Source organism: Maniola hyperantus, chromosome Z, assembly GCF_902806685.2.
Source record: "Maniola hyperantus chromosome Z, iAphHyp1.2, whole genome shotgun sequence".
NCBI lineage: Eukaryota > Metazoa > Arthropoda > Insecta > Lepidoptera > Nymphalidae > Maniola > Maniola hyperantus.
In genome coordinates, this window is record NC_048564.1 from 10185911 (window position 1) to 10205574 (window position 19664).

The window sequence follows — 19664 nt, forward strand, 5'->3', positions numbered from 1 at the left end:
CTTACGATTTTGGTTTTATCCGAATTTCGGTAGGAATTTGCTCTAAATTACCCTAAAATAACCGGCAGTAAAGTCAGATTCGCGCACCGAGGGTTCCGTATTCGGGTATTTTTTGGCATTTTGCACAAGAAATCAAAAACTATTATGCATAAAAATAATGAAAAATCTGTTTTAAAATGTATATAGTTAGTTAATAACTAACTAGTTCGTTAGGTAGGTATCTTTCTTATGATACTCCACTTGGTATAGTTAGGTACCTTACTTTGAAAATTGAAAATTATAATTATTTGTTCATGAACACTTTCTAATTTTTTAATGTAACCTCAAATTCACGGTTTTCGGATTTTTTTCCTTTACTTGTGCTATAAGACCTACCTTCTAGGTCATCTGGAATTACCCTATAGGTTTTCTTGACAGACACACAAGACGGGCAGACAGACAACGAAATGATTCTATAAGGGTTCCTTCCTATTTTCCTTTTGAGATACGGAATCCTAAAAATTTCAAATTACCCACACCCTCATCACACCCTTGTCATTTCCTATCATTTCCATCGAGCCCATATTATCGAGGCTTTGATTCGTTGATGGTTGACTCACAATGTTTGACACATTTAAAATGTTACCCAGGCTCAAGTGAACGTAAAATAGACGGAATAACATTTCACAAGTAAGTAGCTCTGCTTGAGCGAGAGGGACTGAGGGGGCCACGCTAGTTGCATATCTGGACATATCTGTGACCCAGGACATGAATCTAACCCATACCAGAATCTCATGAAAAATACGGAAATGAAATTCTAAAGTTACCAACACTGTAACAGTGCGACAAGCAAGGCTCCTGTGCAAGGCTCTCTTGGCACTTGAATGACATTGACAGGGAACGCTGTTGGAGAACAAAGGCAGAATATGGGCAGAATATTCGGAATATGGAATATTCAAACAAGAACCATCGACATAGGAATACACCTACGAAGTAGTACAAGTAAGAAATTCTTTGACAAGAACAAAAGGGACACTTGACGGCAACGTTAGCTCTGATTTTCGCATGGATTTTCGCCACGCGCCAAGATAGCCTTGTCACACTGACAAGATAGAGATAGCCTTACTTTACTCTATGCTTAATCTATGCGACATGCGTATTAGTCACAGAGTACATTGAATATACGGTATTAGTCTAAGGTTTATTTCCCAGAGCAGGGTACAATAATAAATTGTTTATTAATTTACTTGTACATAGGTGGTACATAGTGAAATTCAGTGAAATTCTCAAAAAAGATTGTATTAATTGTAAAAATTAGAATTTGACGAAGAATCCTAATATAGTAACTATAAATAAAATTGAAAAGTTCGTAATAATTATTCGAAAATGACGGACTCTTCAATGTATTCTTCTTTGTTTGCACTAGTCGAGAGTCACCTATCGAAGACCAGCTTACAGCAAAATGATGGGAATTCAAATACAACATCGATTAATATTCCTATTAACAATTTGCGGGATGGTAGTATCTCAGAATCATTGATGATATTGCAAACTCGTCCAAGGTTACCCATTCCAAGTCTCAGCCCTAAAGAAAGCTCTATTCAACCTATTCTAGCTCAACAAGTTGCCAATATGCTTATAGCCAAAGAGAAAAGGCAGCAAGAAGAAAAGCAAAAATTGGAAGAACAGATGATGCGTCTCAAATTGGAGGAGGATGAAAAAAATTCTTTAATTGACTTAACGAAAGCCATCCAAATTCCCTACAATCCAAAGCCTCGTGCAAATCAACAAGAAACTCTCAGCAGCAGCAGCTCAGTGGAGTCACTATTTAAATTGAATTTCACAGATTGCGATGGTGAACCAGAGAGGACTAAAACTCCAGAGCCTGAGTTGCCTTGTATTACAGACATGTCATACATTTTAAAAGAAAAAATAAAAATGGGCAAAGGTTCTGCATTTGGTAAAGTATTGTCATCACGACTGAGACCAGTCCCTGTGTTTTATTTCAGAGAAAAAATTCCTACAAATATTAAGAGATTTGACTTCAGCACACCATCACCATGTGATATTGTGAAAGCCAATAGAAAATACCGACCAACTATGTCCACCACTTTCACAATGGACATTACAAAGTTTGTGTAAGCTATGTTTGGCAAAGAAGTAGACATAATATAACTATGTGCAATTGTTTGCAAATCATGTTTAACTATATTTACTTAGAACCTATATTGATTAATTTATTAGTATTAGGAGTCTAGTAGGGGATGGTATTCCTACAAAGCATGAAACAGTAATTATGTTCATAATATTTACATCCATTGTGTCTAATTTTGCAATCTGCATCAAAAATTAAGTTAATATATTTTTGACATCATATATTCTATAGATATAATACAGTTATACATTTTTTTGGTATCAAACAGTTAAGTTATTTTAACTGATTAATGATTATCAAGCTAACTTGTGAAAAATATGGGTGACAAATCTAAATTTATTTTGTGTTAACTGAATTTACATCAGATTTTATTTTTTTGTACTATCATCAGCAATCTATCTGGTCACTCCAAACCATGCACCAGCATTCAACTGACCTATAAACAAACTCAAACTTGCACCGAACAAGTAATTTGGCTAGGTCCAAAGGGTTTATAAAAATTGCCAATTATTGTAAATAAGAAATATTGTTCTAATAAATAAATAAAGATTTGAGAGATTTGACCTCAGCACACCATCACCATGTGATATTGTGAAAGCCAATAGAAAATACCGACCAACTATGTCCACCACTTTCACATTGGACATACCAAAGTTTGTGTAAGATGTGTTTGGCAAAAAAGTAGTCAAACCCATAACTTTGTGATTGTGTGCCAATCATGTTTGACTATATTTACTTAGTACCTATATTGATTAATTTATTAGTATTAAGAGTCTAGTTACTAGTAGGGGATGGGATTCCTACAAAAGCATGCAACAGTAATTATGTTCATAATATTTACATAACATTGTGTCTAATTTTGCAATCTGCATCAAAAATTAAGTTAATATATTTTTGACATCATATATGCTATAGATATTATATAGTTATACACTTTTTTGGTATCAAACAGTTAAGTTATTTTAACTGATTAATAATTTTCAAGCTGATTTGTGAAAAATATGGGTGACAAATCTAAATTTATTTTGTGTTAACTGAATTTCTATAAGATTTTATTTTTTTGTACAGTAATCAGCAATCTATATGGCCACTCCGAATCATGCAGCAGCATTCAACTGACCTATAAACAAACTCAAACTTGCACCGAACAAGTAATTTGGCTAGGTCCAGAGGGTTTATAAAAATTGCCAATAAATTGTAAATAAGAAATATTGTTCTACTAAATAAATAAGCTGTGATAGCCTAGTAGTTAGGACGTCCGCCTTCTAATCGGAGGTCGGGGGTTCGATCCCGGGCATGCACCTCTAACTTTTCGGAGTTATGTGCGTTTTAATTAATTAAATATCATTTGCTTTAACGGTGAAGGAAAACATCGTGAGGAAACCTGCATGCCTAAGAGTTCTCCATAATGTTCTCAAAGGTGTGTGAAGTCTACTAATCCGCACATGGCCAGCGTGGTAGACTATGGCCAAAACCCTTCTCACTCTGAGAGGAGACCCGCGCTCTGTAGTGAGCCGGTGATGGGTTGATCATGATGATGATGAAATAAATAAAGATTTGAGAGATTTGACTTCAGCGCACCATCGCCATGTGATATTGTGAAAGGCAATAGAAAATACCAACCAACTATGTCCACCACTTTCACATTGGACATAACAAAGTTTGTGTAAGATATGTTTGGCAAAAAAGTAGTCAAACATAACTGTGTGATTGTTTGCCAATCATGTTTGACTATATTTACTTAGTACCTATATTGATTAATTTATTAGTATTAAGAGTCTAGTTACTAGTAGGGGATGGGATTCCTACAAAAGCATGCAACAGTAATTATGGTTAAAATATTTACATACATTGTGTCTAATTTTGCAATCTGCATCAAAAATTAAGTTAATATATTTTTGACATCATATATGCTATAGATATTATATAGTTATACTTTTCTTTTGTCCAAACAGTTAAGTTATTTTAACTGATTTATGATTATTAAGCTGATTAGTGCAAAATATGGGTCGGGTCACAAACCCAAATTTGGTTTGTGTTAACTGAATTTACATCATACAGATTTTTTGGCTACTATATGGCCGCTCTGAATCATGCAATAACATTCAACTGACCTATTAACAAACTCGAACTTGCACCGAACAAGAAATTTGGCTAGGTCCAGAGGGCATATAATAATTTGCCAATTATTTTCAATAAGAAATTTTGGGCAAAGTAACGCCTGCTTCTATTCAACATAGAACAAAGTTTAAAATATTTTTCTTTATTATAATTCTTCACATATTTTTTGTTTTCATACCAGAATAATATCTATTGTACTGTACTGACATGTGGTTTTATTGCTCACTTACCTTACCATCGTTATCATGATACTCATTATCATTTTAGGTAGTTCGTTGGTAGATAGGTAATGCAAGACTGGACTTATAGTAAACCATAGAATAGAATAGAACAAATTTTTATTCAAATTTTACAAGTGCTATTGAATCGTCAGAATAATTTACATACCTACTGTGTCAGTGCAGTTGTTTATACATTTTCGTTTGAACCACTCGGACATGGGATGGCTAGAAGTAGGTAAAGCATCTCAACTGAGACCCTTCACAAATTTTTAACTCCCAATTCGATGCTATCTTTCCGTTTTCATTTTAGTGTTGCTCCATAACTACATCACATCTGAACTGATCAACTCTTTTTTATTTGAAGAAAGGATAGATTGAATTGGAAGGATTTATCGTCAGGTTGGAACCATTTAAATTTGAGGAGATAGTCAAGGTCAAAGAGGTCCATGGTTGGAGGGTATCAAGATCGGAGGTTGCCTGCGACTTCTTCGGTGTGTATTTAGGTGTTTGAAAATCGTGTGGAACCTTTTTCCCGCTATTATCCAATTCCCAAATAAATTGTCAGGTATTTTCCAAAATTATGACAGATGATGCCCGCTACTTCAGTTTCAAAGACATGACTGCGTCGAGTCGGCTTCGATTTCGTTATGTTTGTCGAAGACCTAATCTTGTGCATTGTTTATAAAATGTTTTATGGGCGCCCTATAGTTTTGATATGGCCAAGCATTGGTGGCCAAATCGATAAAAGTTGACGATTAAACAACATGGTCTTATCTTGAAACGAATGCCACCATTTGATGAAATAATACCTAGTCAGGCGCTTCATGAAATTCAACGATCTGGCTACTGATGCACTAACTCAGTGTCACTTAGAATAATAGTCTCCGACTCCGAGGTCTCCGAGCTTATTTTTGACGTTGGTTGGTTTTACATTGCTGCTTCATTGAGTTACACTCAAAGAATTTATATGTACTACATCGTAGTACATAAGGATTATTACCTCCTATATCGATGGTTACACTAAAATATTTCGTAAAAAACCTAAGAGAAACCTTCAATGGATTAAAAATAAATGTCTAATGGTATCAGTGACTATATACATATTCAGTGTTACGGCGATTACGCACTGCACTTCCGTCATCCGAGTTCTATCCGTCATCCGTGAGAATACCATCGATTATCTACGACATTATGTCATAAGCTCCCATACAAAACAAAAAGGAATTTATTTTCGGATTTTCATGGACTCGGATCGGATAAGTGCGTAACCGCTGTTAGACACAGAGTTAGCGCACAATTACAACTGTGTACCTGCAGTAATTTGGATAAGATAGATTTAATAAAACAATAATTAGAGAGGAAATTTAATAGATGAATTTATTAACGTCAATAATAAATGATTTATTGGAATATTACAACAAAGTAGTTACAATACCTACTGTCACTCATTTAAGCTTATTCTAGTTATAATTAGCAACAATTATTAAACTACAGTAAGACCCTATAAGGCATGTTAGTTAAGTAAATAATGCATTATATGCGCGTTACATTTCCAATATATAAGAATGTATACTTATATCTCATACTAGCTGATGCCCGCGACTTCGTACGCGTGGATTTAGGTTTTTAAAAATCCTGTGGGAACTCTTAAATTTTCCGGGATAAAAAGTAGCCTATGTCCTTCCCCGGCATTCCGAACAAGTGGTAGATGCATCCGACTATTCGTAAGCACTTGTAAAAGTTTATACGAATAAAAAAGATTTTCATTTTCATTTTTCATTTTCCGGGTTGCAAGCTACCTCTGTACCAAATTTCGTCAAAATCGGTTGAACGGTTGAGCCGTGAAAAGCTAGCAGACAGACAGACAGACACACTTTCGCATTTATAATATTAGTATGGATGGTAGTTTGTTAAACTACAAACATAGTACTAGATACCTACCTATTAGATAGGTATACATTTTTCTTAGGTGTCTTATAATTTTATACAATATTTTATACAATCCGCCCCGGCTTCGCACGGGTACAATGTAGATACTAATAATATGGTGTCGATCGGTCTGGTTATTTTGTTATATTTCAAAAGAATAAGACAGCGTTTTCGATGAAAGCTGTCTGTCGCGGTCGGATTGATTTTGTCCTACACCTTGAACAAGTATCGTTATACATATTTCAACAAATTAACACAAATCAATTTTAAACTATACATGTAGGTAAACCTTCCTCTTGAATCACTCTATCTAATGATGAAAACCGCATTAAAATCCGTGGGGTAGTTTAAAAATCTAAAAGTACAGCAGAGGGACAGAAGGCGGGAAGCGAATTTGTTTTATAATAATGCGGAGATAAGAGAGAAAAAAAGAGGACGACCAACAAAAAGGTGGATGGCTTGCGTGTAAAAAAGGCGGATAGGAAGTACGTTGACGGATGACAGAAGTGAGTGGAAGAAGAAGACATGTTGAGCCGACCCCCGTAGCGTGGGATAAGGGCAGGAAGAAGGAGAAGAGATGGGTACTTAATGCTAAGCGACCAGCTGCAAAACACAATGAAGCAAATATTCAAATATACAGAATAAAGATATTGCTCTGTTCCATTTTGTTTGACCAGTAGGTCGTAGGTACCTATAAGTAAAAAAAATATAGGTATTATATTTTTTATGCTTTCTAAAGATTACTTGAACAATTCTTTAACATTTTTCTAACATAAAGATATCAACGATTCATCAGTCTAGGTCTACCTAACATTACTTTGCACAACTCATTATGATTATAAATATCATCATGATCCATTTATTATTATCGCCATTTGGATCGCGTTAACTGAATTTCAAAATAAATTGCTTTTAGAAAATAACGAAAGTGATTTGTACGGTAAAACCGATTACGTTGTAAGAAGTACATGTTTCAAAGTTTAGCCTTTAGCTAGAGTCTAGAATAATAAAAAGAAGAGGTAATTTTATTTTTTCGCCTTATATCCCTACTAAGGATTTTGTTTGGAACAGTTTGATTTTAAAATGAAATTTTGAAAAATAAATAAAGTAGGTAGACAATCTTTCTTAGTCTTTGCTTCCAGAAGTTCATCTTTTTTTTAGGTATAGTCACCGACAGGTCGGGATGGCAATCGGGGAGGGAACGCCCCGCACACCCGCACAGCCCCCGCGCTAACCTGGCGCGGGGGACTCTTAACCTGTCGCGGACTATACCTATATCTTTATTTATTGTATTTTTAAATGACGTCACAATATTGATTCGATTAACGTACCACGATTAATTCGATGATTTTGAAGTGATATCACTGCAGTCCCTTCGTGACCACGACCCATGCAACTGGGTCATATTTCGATAGTCAAAATATCGATATTTCAAAATCATCGTAATAATCATGATACGTACACACCCGTTACTTACATTATAATAATAATATGTCGTTACACCACGAAATAAGTCTAAAATCATTAGTATTACATATTTTGATTTTTAATTATTTTTATAAGTACGAAATAATGTCTAGCAATCTGAAATTTAAATAAAAATAATTCGTTTTCTATCTACCATAATATATATTTTTATACTAAGTTCTTAAATTACCTACTTAATATTAAGCTGACAACTCCTAGCATAGTTCTTAGTTTTAATTTTTCATGTTTTAATCAGGCTCATCCAACTCATTAATTTTCCATTTGTTACTACTATTATGAGCTATAGCATAAGCAGGTATAATCAATCATTTCTTATATTTCACCCCTAACGTTAGAAACAAAATCGACCTTCTTTTTGGTTTTTTTTTCAAAATCGTGTCGCACAATAAAAATTGTATATTTGGACTAGGGAGTGGGAACATAAGCATACGAAAAATGTCATCAAAGTATTTATAGATATAGATATATGCATGAATAAATAATAATTTAAAGTCTCACTTTATAGAGATAGCTTGGAGATACTTAATTGGACTAAAGATCTTCCATGACACTTTAGAATATTAGTTTACGTATCATTTTTGTTCGCTTACATAATGTTCCAATTGGAATATATCATTATGCGACACAATTTCGACAAAAACTAACAAAACAGCGTATCGTCCATTACGGCAATAGTTTTCAAACCTCTTTGAAGTTTCCCACTATCCATTACGAATACTAAACTTCTGAGTGGAACTAGATAGATATTTTAACTTGAACTTACCTTAGCTTGACAATTAATTATTTCACGTACAGTTCCTTGTGTTATAAATAGTACACGCGAACATGGGCGTTCGGTGTGTCTGTTTAAGCCTTTAGTGGCCCAAGACACGAGATTCAAAACAAACTTACTTACTATATGACTAGCTTTCTAAGTTTCTTAGTGCGTAGGAAAGCATCACTTAGATACACGTTACATACAAACGCAGTAATCGAATAGGTACTATTAAAATAAAATAAATATAGTGAAATATAGTGTGCCGGGTTTTTTTTTAGTGCGCACAATTTGACACGACGCCGCGCCGATTTAAGCATAGGTACAGCATGTATGAATGCAAATCGGAGATTAATAACTAAACATGTAGGTGTGAACACTGTGCATCATTGCATAAATTAATTACTATACTGATTTAAGTCATAAGTAGGTTAAATATAATATATACAATATACATATATATGGTTATATGTATTAACTTTATATAGACTCAATAAAAAATAAAATAAAAAAATGAAAACGCAAAGCAATTAGGCTATTCAAACTAGACCTAAGATGCACCATCAACACGCAAAAAATGGCACGGCCCAATTGTGCTCGTTTAGAAAACGAGAACAGTTTTGCCCTCAGTCGCGCATGAGTCGACAAGGTGAAACTATGCCGACGTGCTCCGTGAAAAAGTGCAAAAATAAACCAATAAATGTGAAAAAAAAGATGGAATATCATATTTTCGGTAAGAATATACTTTATTTACATTTATACTACGATATAGTAGTGAAATAATGTGAAATTCTTACGTAATTTAATTATTTTGTCATTAAAATAACAATATTTCTGCGGCGCAGCTATCTCCTTCACACGCTTACCCAGGCTTACGCGCCAAAAGAGAACGCGATAGGGGCGTGTTTGAATCAAGTATGAACAGAATGGATACAAAAATATATGGAGTAAGGTAATGACACCAGTGTTGTACATCACCCCAATAATGGACAAAAAAAGAAAAAAGTTTATAAATTAAGGGTACAAATTTGTTTTTAAATTCTGGCAACACTTAAACATAGACTTTGACAGCCCATCTGTCAAAAGGTGACGTATCATTTCCCTCGGCCATTTTGTTTCAAAATGGCGAATGGTTAGTTTCGTGTGCAGTGAGTTGTTCACAAATAATCCAGTTCTATTAAGGAAATCATTAAGGAAGTAAGTGAATACTTTTGTTTATAGACTCTAATAGAGGTGTGGTATAGAAATGAGACATTATTTTATGTGTAGTATGATAAATTGACCAAATAATCCACAGCAATAAGCCATGACAGTTTTGATTTGTAATGCAAATTTGATGATGTACATTACTGGATTTTTTTTCAAGCATTTACCAATCATGAACATTGTGTCACAACTACTTTTTTTTGTCTGTTCTAGAATTTGAGCTTTATTGTGCGATGCTCAATTTTCTCTTTCAAAGTAACTACATTATTTTTATTTTGCTCTACATAATCCAGTAATGGACATAAAATGTCCATAATTGGAAACTAAAGAATACCCAGTTATAGACATATTATGTTCATTACTGGAATTCTACAGTTCCCAGTGATGGACAGATCAATTTTATTTCAGTTATTTTTTAACCTCCGACGAAAGAAACGAGGGTTGTTATAAGTTTAACATATGTATCTGTGTAGCTGTCTAGAGCATCGTAGCTTATAAACGAATGAACCGATTCTGATGCGGTGTTTTCTGTTTGACAGCTGAAATTATCGAGATGGTAAATGATGATGAAAGGTGAATGATGATGTATGATGGTGGACGGTTGGATGTTATGTTTAATAAAAATCTGTTCAGCCCTTTGAGGATTATTAGCTCTTTTCCTAGTTGATTAAGTTTTTTTTTTTATATCATTGATTGATGAGACGAGCAAGACGTTCACCTGATGTTAAGTGATACGCCTGCCCATGTCAGATGCAGTGCGTCCCATAATTTTGCATTGCAGTACCATACGACACACTGCACTGCACTCATCACCCTGAGACAACAGTTCTTAGGTCTCATTTTGAACAGTAATCACGTCGGCGTACAGCGCCCTTCAAACCGAAACACAGTAATACTGCTTCACGGTAGAATAACGGACACCGCGGTGGTACCTACCTGGACGAACTCCGCAACTGGATTTTGTTAATTAATGGGCGTCCATTACTAGATCTTGTTCATTATTGGGTGTCCATTACCAGATTTTTACTGTACATCATTGGTTGAATGAATATTTTAAATACAGTTTGAATATTTTAATTATTTTATTTGACCTAGTTATCTTAGCCTAGTTATTAAAATTAAATTACATAAAGGAAAACCCAACCTTCATGCTACATTTAGTTCTAACTGTATATGTTTCTTATCTAAGGAGATATATTGAAATATATATTTTTTTTGTCCTTAAACCGTCCATAATTGGTGTCGTTACGTTAGTTTAATTTTTTTTTGTGATGCATCTGAATTTGTAGGTGATGTTGTACCTAAGATAGTTAATAAATCAATGATTCAAACAGAGTATTGCACCTTTAGTAGATAAATTATATAAATAACTAATTAACTAGAAACTTACGCTATCCTTAATAGTAGGTATCTGAGTAAACTGCTTATACGTCATGAGTAATAATTAGATAATAGAAAACGGTTAAATTTGAAACTGTACGTGGATTTTTTTCTCTCAGCTTTAAATATTTAAGTGGACGTTTATCTGTTATAGGCAAAAATTCTTTTTTTTATCCTAGAGGATTAAAAACCAGTAGAGCTCAGTGATCTAGAGATCACTGAGCTCTACTGGTTTTTAATGACACCGTGGTAATCCTTTCGAGAAATGAGTCGAATCACATGTCACCTGTATAAAAGAGTTATCGAAAATCCATTTACGAAAAAAGCAAATAATATCAGATAAAGTACATTATTTTGAGTAAGAAATGGTCATATTATTTGCTGTATGCGTCAACTGTTATGTGAAAAATACGATTTTAGTCCTTAATCCGTAAACCGTACGTTTTTGCATTTCACGAAGGCCACTGACTCATGCTTGTGTTTAAGTCGTATCGGTATACGTAAGATACACTAAATGTGTGCGTTTGACAGCGCTTGCTCGCGACTGATTGGTCCGACATGCACGCACACTTACGCAATGACCATGTAAACGACGTTACCACAAGTAAAGTTCACTAGCCTTCGTGAATTGCAAAAACTGTAACACAAAGCAAATATGGTGAGTCCTTTCTCAAAATTTATGCGTTATACAAGGGCCATGACACAATACGGGAGAGCGGAAGCGAAGCGACGCGTTTTTTCTAAAATGTTACAATGTAAACTGAACGTCAACTCGACTGTGTAATGTCAAGCAAAATGAAAGTGTGTTTTGGTTCTTATTTTGTTTATAACTCACATTTTATAATAGTTATTATAAAATATGTAGGAATCATTTATTTGTTATTTAATGACAATGACATTGTTCTCTTTTTATAAACTAAGAAAAGAGGTTTACATATGCCACAGTTATGTTAACACACTTGATGATGCCTGCAATCTGATTCGGGTAGATGTTTCTAACCCATGAGTTACTCTTTGATTTTCCAAGACGAAAAGTAGCCTATGTTATCCCCGGGATGTAAGCTAATTCCGTAGGTACCCGTCAACATCGGTCAAACGGATGGGCAGTTAAAACGTAGCAGACAGACAGAGAGAGACATGCTATCGTACTTATAATATTAGTGTGGAAGTTTGGAGATAATGTTCGGTTCAGTTTGCAACATTTTAGCTAAGACGCCTCGTAACACTTATACTACTTATTTTCCTGTCTTGAGCCAAAGCAAGGATTCTGGGGATAAAACAATAACAAAAGAAAATAAAAATAAAATTCATTTTATTCAATAATCACAGATGCAATAACGTCAATATAATAAGTTAAAACCAATTTGTTGTGTTAAAAAGATTATTACATATTAATTCTGCGTTCAGAAAATTCACTATGTACCATAATAGACAAGACACATTACATTGAACAATTTCAATCGGAATTATTAATTTAAAATGGAATAAAGTCACAATAAAATAAAATAAATAAATAATAAGACTTAACGAATACGAGAGCTATTTACATTGAAATGCAAAATTTCCTACATATGCTTAGATTAGAATGTTTTCTCGAGCTGTAAGCTCAGTACGAGTTTGCATATTTCGATTACGTTATTAGCTTTTCAGCATTGAAAGGCTATAACTTCTAACTAAAATGGACCTCAACTCAAACTCACGTTTCAAGGATCGACTTCGTCCATACGTTCACAGCCAACGCCAGCTAACCGTAAAAATGGGTAGTATGACTTTAAAACAACAAAATTTAAGCCCATCTTACCCTGACGTTATAGTGTTTCGATACTAGATACGTATCAAGTCTTTCGAGATTTGAAAGCTCGTACTGAGGGGGGTGAGCGCTCGTGCGGGTGGAGAGCGAGGGAGTGCAGGCCGGCGCGGGGATCACGTCATGTTGACGCCGAGCGAGCGGCTCGCGTACTCGTACACGACGTAGGAGATGGAGACGGCGGGGATCACCTTGATGAAGTTAGGCGTGATGCCGCGGTACAGTCCTCGCACGCCCTCGCGCTGTACGATTTCCCGGAACGCGCCGCGCATCGAGCCCTCCGCGCCCTTAGCGGCTTTTTCTGTAAAAACACACGTTCACTTGTAAATCACTACCGATCCATGGTACACTTGTTTTCTGTATATATTGTACTAGCTTATGCCCGCGACTTCATCCGCGCGTACCACACAAATTTCAAACCCCTATTTCACCCCCTTAGGAGTCGAATTTACAAAATCCTTTCTAAGCCCGATCCGTCCAGTAGTTTGAGCTGTGCGTTGATAGAACAGTTAGTCAGTCAATCCTTTTATGTATTTAGATTTTAGTGTGTGCAATAAAGATTTCTAAACAAAAAAGTATCCACAGACTTGATATGGGATTGTATTTTTACACGACTGCCCAAGAAAAGGAGTTACCGGAAGTAGTATCCTTACATCATCGATCTCGTAAAACTTGCATCAATCATTATTACAATGCCAATTGTTTTGATTGGCTGAATTTGTGCTATTCCTGTTGCAACAATGCATTGTAGCCAATAGTGAGCGAGCGTCAATCAATCAGAGGTGATTGTGATCGTGACATTGTAACTGTCATTCAACCGCAATCGCGCAGCAGGATACACAAGCTCTACTTTTGTACAATGCGCAGTCATACGTCTCGTGCTCCGAGTGGACTACTTGTTTTACGCACACTATTAGCATTTAGAACGCCGAAAATTCTATTTGCCGATAGAAAGAAAGAAAAATCTTTATTCGAAGCATTACGTACATGTACTAAAAGAATAAGTTTATAACCACCAGCGAACCAGTGGTAAATTAAACTAGTTGACGATTCAAAAGCTCTTGTAAAAGTTTATTTGAAGCCTCAATAGCTCAACCGGTAAAGGAGTGGACTGAAAACCGAAAGGTCGACGGTTCAAACCCCGCCCGTTGCACTATTGTCGTACCTACTCCTAGCACGAGCCTGACGCTTAGTTGGAGAGGAAAGGGGGATATTAGTCATTTAACATGGCTAATATTCTTTTTAAAACAAAAACAAAATCTATTCTATAAATAAGTGTGAGTAAGAACATCTTGTACAGCAGTGCAACACCTCGAATAGGTAGGCCACATAGCTTATGTTGAGACGTCGGGCCCCTCAGACACAAACCTCGATGGCGAATATCTGAGGTACCAAATGCCCCAACGCTGATACTCCGTACTATTTTAGTATATACCGATATTTTAGTATGGGTGAGGGTCTTACCTTGCGCTTGCAACCTCGTCCGCACCAGCGCTAGCGGGTAGGAGCACACTTGGCCCAGCGTGCAGGACGCGCTGCCGCAAGCTAACAGCAGCAGCATGCCCGGCTGCTCGTTGTGCGCCTGGTACTTGTGTATGTACTTCTTCTTCAGTGTCTCATATACCGCAAGATCTATGCCGGCGTAAGGCACTATCCCCAGGATGTTTGGAATGTATCCCTTATAGAAACACTTGAGTCCTTCTCTAGCATATATTTTTTTAGCCGCATCCAAGATGCCTGTATATTGGCCTGTTTTCCTTAAAGCTAATCTTGTCTTTAGCACCTCTAGAGGGTAAATCACAGTTTGACTAATCGCGCCAGCCGTGGCGCCGGCGGCGAACCTCTCGTATATCTCTAGCGGTTGATTATTCTTCTCTCCTTTGATCAGTCGTTTCACTTGCTCATACGCGGCGAACTTCAAAGCCGATTCTGGTGCGATTTTTATTACATTTATACCGTTTCCTCGCCATAAACCGCTAATACCACCTTCGTTTATCATTCTTGCTAAGCATCTCGTCATATTTTCTCTAGTTGGGTTAACCTGAAATATTTTCAAAATATCATTTTAATATTTTTTATTAGGTATATTAGGTACATTATTTATTAGGTATATTAGGTACATTCTTTTGAGGTAAAAATAATGTTATAACGCTCATCGCAGACGAAGGTATGTATTTTTCAGTGCAAAATACAAATGACAGTTACACCGATCAGTACACACCGCTCGAACTTAATAATGTTAGGCCGAGTGTCCACTGACAAGTTTTTTTAGTGTGCACTTGTAGAAATTGACTAGCTATAGTTGAGCCATTTCAAACGTGCGAACTGAGTCATAAATCCTTACGATCATAGGGTTGTGAGAATGCTGCAGAAGTCATTATTTATCGATAAAGGCATGCCGTTCGGACGCAGGTAGCTCGGGTAGCATAACCTCTCCTCCTCTTTATAACCTGTTATCGGCTATCGACAAATCCTTCTTTTACTGTTACATATAGTACCAGAACATCAGGTTCCAGTTCCATAAGGCCTGTAAGCGAGAGGTCCGATAAAAATGATTTATGACTCAGTTCGCACGTTTGTAGTGGCTCAGCTATAGTGTTTACACTGCAAAAAGCAGACTTTTGCAAAAAAAATGCGAAAGTTACTTGTCAGTGGACACTCTGTTTTAGAAAATGAGTGTTAGGTTACAACAAAAATTTCTACACACGCAACTTCAAAAAGTACATACCTGTAAAAATACTTTAAGTCTATCGAGTGGTGCTGTGCACGTCCGACTGACGGCGCCGGCGATGCCCCCAGCAAGCAGATGCCGCCACCACTTCCCTGTTTGCAATTCGCTCTGAGTGAAGTCATCAGGCACGTTCATATCCTCCCCGATGTCGAGGTACTGCAAACAAAGTTACCGCATTAGCCTTACACAGAACAACAATTCATAAATGGGACAGAAAACTTCGATCAAATACGAGATATGCAGTCCCTTACAAAATGGATATGAAAAAGTGTTCGCTTCGAGTTTATATTTATAGTAATCTAATATATAGAAATACTATCAACTTATGCACTTACGACGACTGAGTACTGAATCGAATCTAAATACTCAAGAGCTTGTTTTTTGCATTTGACTTGAATAACAAAACAAAATGAATCAAAAGAACTGACAAAAAGAAACAACAAACATAAATGGACGTTAAAATACGTCCCAGTTTTCAGCCGTTAATGTTTCCGACTTTTATAACCTATTTTTACAACTTTTAAAGCAAACTGCGATATCTTGAAACATTTTCACTTTGGCTTTCTCACTAGCCTCACCAGCGAACTATCAAAAATAAGTGCAATCGTGAGAGGGCACTAATTTTTCGCGGACACTTTTTGTAAATCGACATCGCATATCTTGTAAGTTATCGAAGACAGAAAATGAGAAGCTGTCGTACTAAAGCAGTTATCTCCGATAGCTAAATTTTGCAAGCGAGCGTCTGCGGGGATTTCGGAAGATCTGGCATTATTCCTTGTCTTCGTTATAAAGTGAACTTCTATGTACGGCTTTCTAGCTCTAAGGGTTTGGGCAGTTTATGAGCCAGTCAGTGAGCCAGGACTTTTCGTTTCATATCAAAAACTAAAACGATGAAACAGAAATGAGAAACATTGCTAACATGGGTTGTTGTCCGGCAGCTACTCAGAAAAGACAAAAAAAAGCAAATCTAAATAATAACTTCTACGTAAAACTATTACAACACCTATATCGAAGGGTGTAACAGACGGTCACAAAAACAATAATGTACGCTCGAGCGCTCGTGTATGTCAATGGAAGGAACATGTAGTACATATTATAGTGAGCTTGACGATTTATGGACCAAGGAGCCAGCGCGTGCCAGACCTTCGTTATTTTATAAAAGTTGAAAGTTTTATCTAAAATAAATTAGTAAAAGTGATAGAGGTCAGTGGCTTAAAGCCAAATATTTTGACCGTCTGTAAACCCTATTTAAATGCTATAGTTTTAAATTTAAATACGTAGAAAATAATAATACCTAAGGATATGCTATAGGTTTAAATTTAAATACGTAGAAAATAATAATACGTAAGGTTACTACACTTTTCCGGACATCACCGCGTCGTCTTCAATTTCACACGGAATGACACCATTGTTATATACTTTACTTAGCCAAATTTTCGATCGACACGTTATTTGTTCAGTCTGTTGTAAAATAATAAATGCATTAAAAATTAACATCATTTAAATAAATAAAATTAAGAACATCTAGCCTAATTTCTTTTTAATTTTACAAATCCATGTGAAATTATTAAGTACTAGCTGATCCCCGTGGCTTCGCCCGCATGTATATAATATAGCCTATGTCACTCAGGAATTATGTAGCTTTATATTGGTGAAAGAATTTTCAAAATCGGTTCAGTAGTTCCAGAGATTTCCCCCTACAAACAAACTTAACGACATTACCTCTTTATAATATTAGTATAGATGTATGTGAAATTTATAAGGAGGAAAATAAGTCAGCAACGGCGATATTTATGAAAATGAGAAAGAAATAAGGGATTTTTAATCAAACAACAAAATAACTTTATTTCCGGCGGACATGAAAGCAAGACCTTTATAATGCATATTTGTGTAGTTTTATTATGCATTTGGTCACACACAAAAAGCGCGACGGAAACTGCACGATGTCACTCGCTCGCGAACAAGAGAATGTACAATTCTTAGTACAAGAAAATTTAAGAACCACTTCACACCGTATAGTCTGCGACAGGTTGAGATGGCAATTGAGATATGAGGCGGGGGGACGTCCCGCATACCCGCACGTCACCCACGCTCGCCCGCACCGGGTTAAAGCGGGGGCTCTGCAGGTGTGCGGGGCGTTTCCTCCCCGAGTGCTATCTCAACCTGTCGCGTAATATAGAACACGACGACGGTGCGCGACTGCAGTAGAGTGGCTGCCACGAGCGCTCTGTAAAGTACCTCGTACTGCAATGTACCTATGCAACCTTAGGACAGTTCATATCCGTTTAACACGTCTTTACCGTCGTGAATTGTGTGTGTGGCGCGGCTATGGCAATATACTTCTAAGAAATATCACATAATTACCGCTAAACTTAGTAAAATCATGGCTTCCGAATCAAGCATCATTGCTATGAAAGCGAGTATATATTCCCAATGCATAGTTATGGTCTTATTCAGGACGGTGTTAACACACAATTTCATGAGGATTTGTCCTGTTAGGTTCATTATTACTTTAATAGATAATTAGGAAGATAACATAACAGTCCCGTGTTTTTCACTTGCGGTGGTCATTAGACAGATCAATAACATTTTGTCTACTTGATAGTTTCTTTTTTATTTCATATCTGCAAGAAAAAAATACTAGATATAAAATCTCTTTGTCTCATCTAAAATATCTTGGATAAATAAATGTAGTCCTTACAAAATTACTCCTCACAAGCCATTTTAACTCTACGTCAACTGTCATGTCAAAAATACGGTTCGCTCTTGGATGAATGATCACCTTTTGAAAGAAGGACTAAAATCACAGATATGTCCAGATTTGCAACTAGCGTGGCCCGCTCAGTGCCTCTCGCTCAAGCAGATTTTCTTACTTGTGAAATGTCATTCCTTCTACACTTCACGTTGTTCGCCAAATACTCACGTACAAATACATTTTGGCAAACAAAAAAAGTGGCCACGGTGATAAGGACAAAACATAATCATTTTGTCACGTTCTAATAAGAGCTTAAATGCATTTAGCTATCTCGCTCTAACAGTAAGTGTCACAATAGGGCTACTTCTAATAGTCCTTGTTCTGAGACTAAAATCGTACTTTTGACATGCAGTTTGACACATAAAGTTAAAATGGCGCGTAACCAGTTAAATTTTACGCGTTATTGGTTATACATAATAAATACCCCTAAATACCTTGGTACATGATACCCGACAAGCTTCGGAGCTCATATAATTTTATACGGCAGGTACAAACATAGTCTGCCAATCCCACTTCTATAGCGCGTCACGAATGTTTGCTGACGCCACACGCCAGGACTTTAGCAAATGCTCTCGTCTCGCTGTTTGAATTTAGTTTAAATAATTTATTGGTGGTTATAGAACTTAAAAGAAGGGCACCAATCACCATGCCTGTATCTATACAAATACTGCAGTTTGTGTCTGTGATTTCGAAACTTTGATCAACAATTGATCAGAAATATATTGGTGTATACCTTTTATTTTAAACTCGTTATCAAAATACCAACACCCATTTTTTGTCTGTCTGCCTTTTTTCAGGATACCCTCCGAAATAAATGAACTGAATTTGCCAAGAATTTTAGAGAGCGCGCGCACTAGGATCCGATAGGCGAGTTGCAGTGCGTTTTAAAATCCGTAAATTTGAATTTAAATGTATTAAAATTTCGTGCGGACTTAATTCCGAAGTGCGCGCGCTTTTATGTAGTTCTATAGTTTACAGATGTCGCGGAAAAAACGTACGGAAATTTACCATAGAGCGCGCTATATCTAACAGGCAGATAGAGAACTTACGCAAGGAGTGATAAAAAGAGTTTTACCTAACATTGGAAAATAAAGGGTTTCCCCGAGATTATTGCAAAAAAACCTGAATCCACGAGGAC

General features: G+C 36.2%; 2 protein-coding genes across 5 annotated transcripts in view; one reads left to right on the forward strand and one right to left on the reverse strand.

The window, feature by feature from the left end:
* The first annotated feature begins 1192 nt into the window (after positions 1-1192).
* Positions 1193-4457, forward strand: LOC117995879 (uncharacterized). Its single transcript, XM_069508586.1, has one exon. It carries the CDS (start codon positions 1366-1368, stop codon positions 2119-2121), a length of 756 nt encoding a protein of 251 aa, XP_069364687.1. The 5' UTR covers positions 1193-1365; the 3' UTR covers positions 2122-4457.
* Positions 4458-12528: 8071 nt separating this feature from the next.
* The window catches only part of SCaMC (Short Calcium-binding Mitochondrial Carrier), a 41271-nt gene continuing 34135 nt past the window's right edge, over positions 12529-19664 (reverse strand). For all 4 annotated transcript variants that reach the window (XM_034983885.2, XM_034983887.2, XM_034983888.2 and 1 more), the window contains 3 exons: positions 15769-15927; positions 14505-15081; positions 12529-13341 (listed from right to left, as the gene is read on the reverse strand). In XM_034983885.2, the coding sequence (XP_034839776.1) occupies positions 13157-13341; positions 14505-15081; positions 15769-15927 (921 nt within the window). In that variant the 3' untranslated portion in view covers positions 12529-13156. The remainder of the gene's footprint in view (positions 13342-14504; positions 15082-15768; positions 15928-19664) is intronic.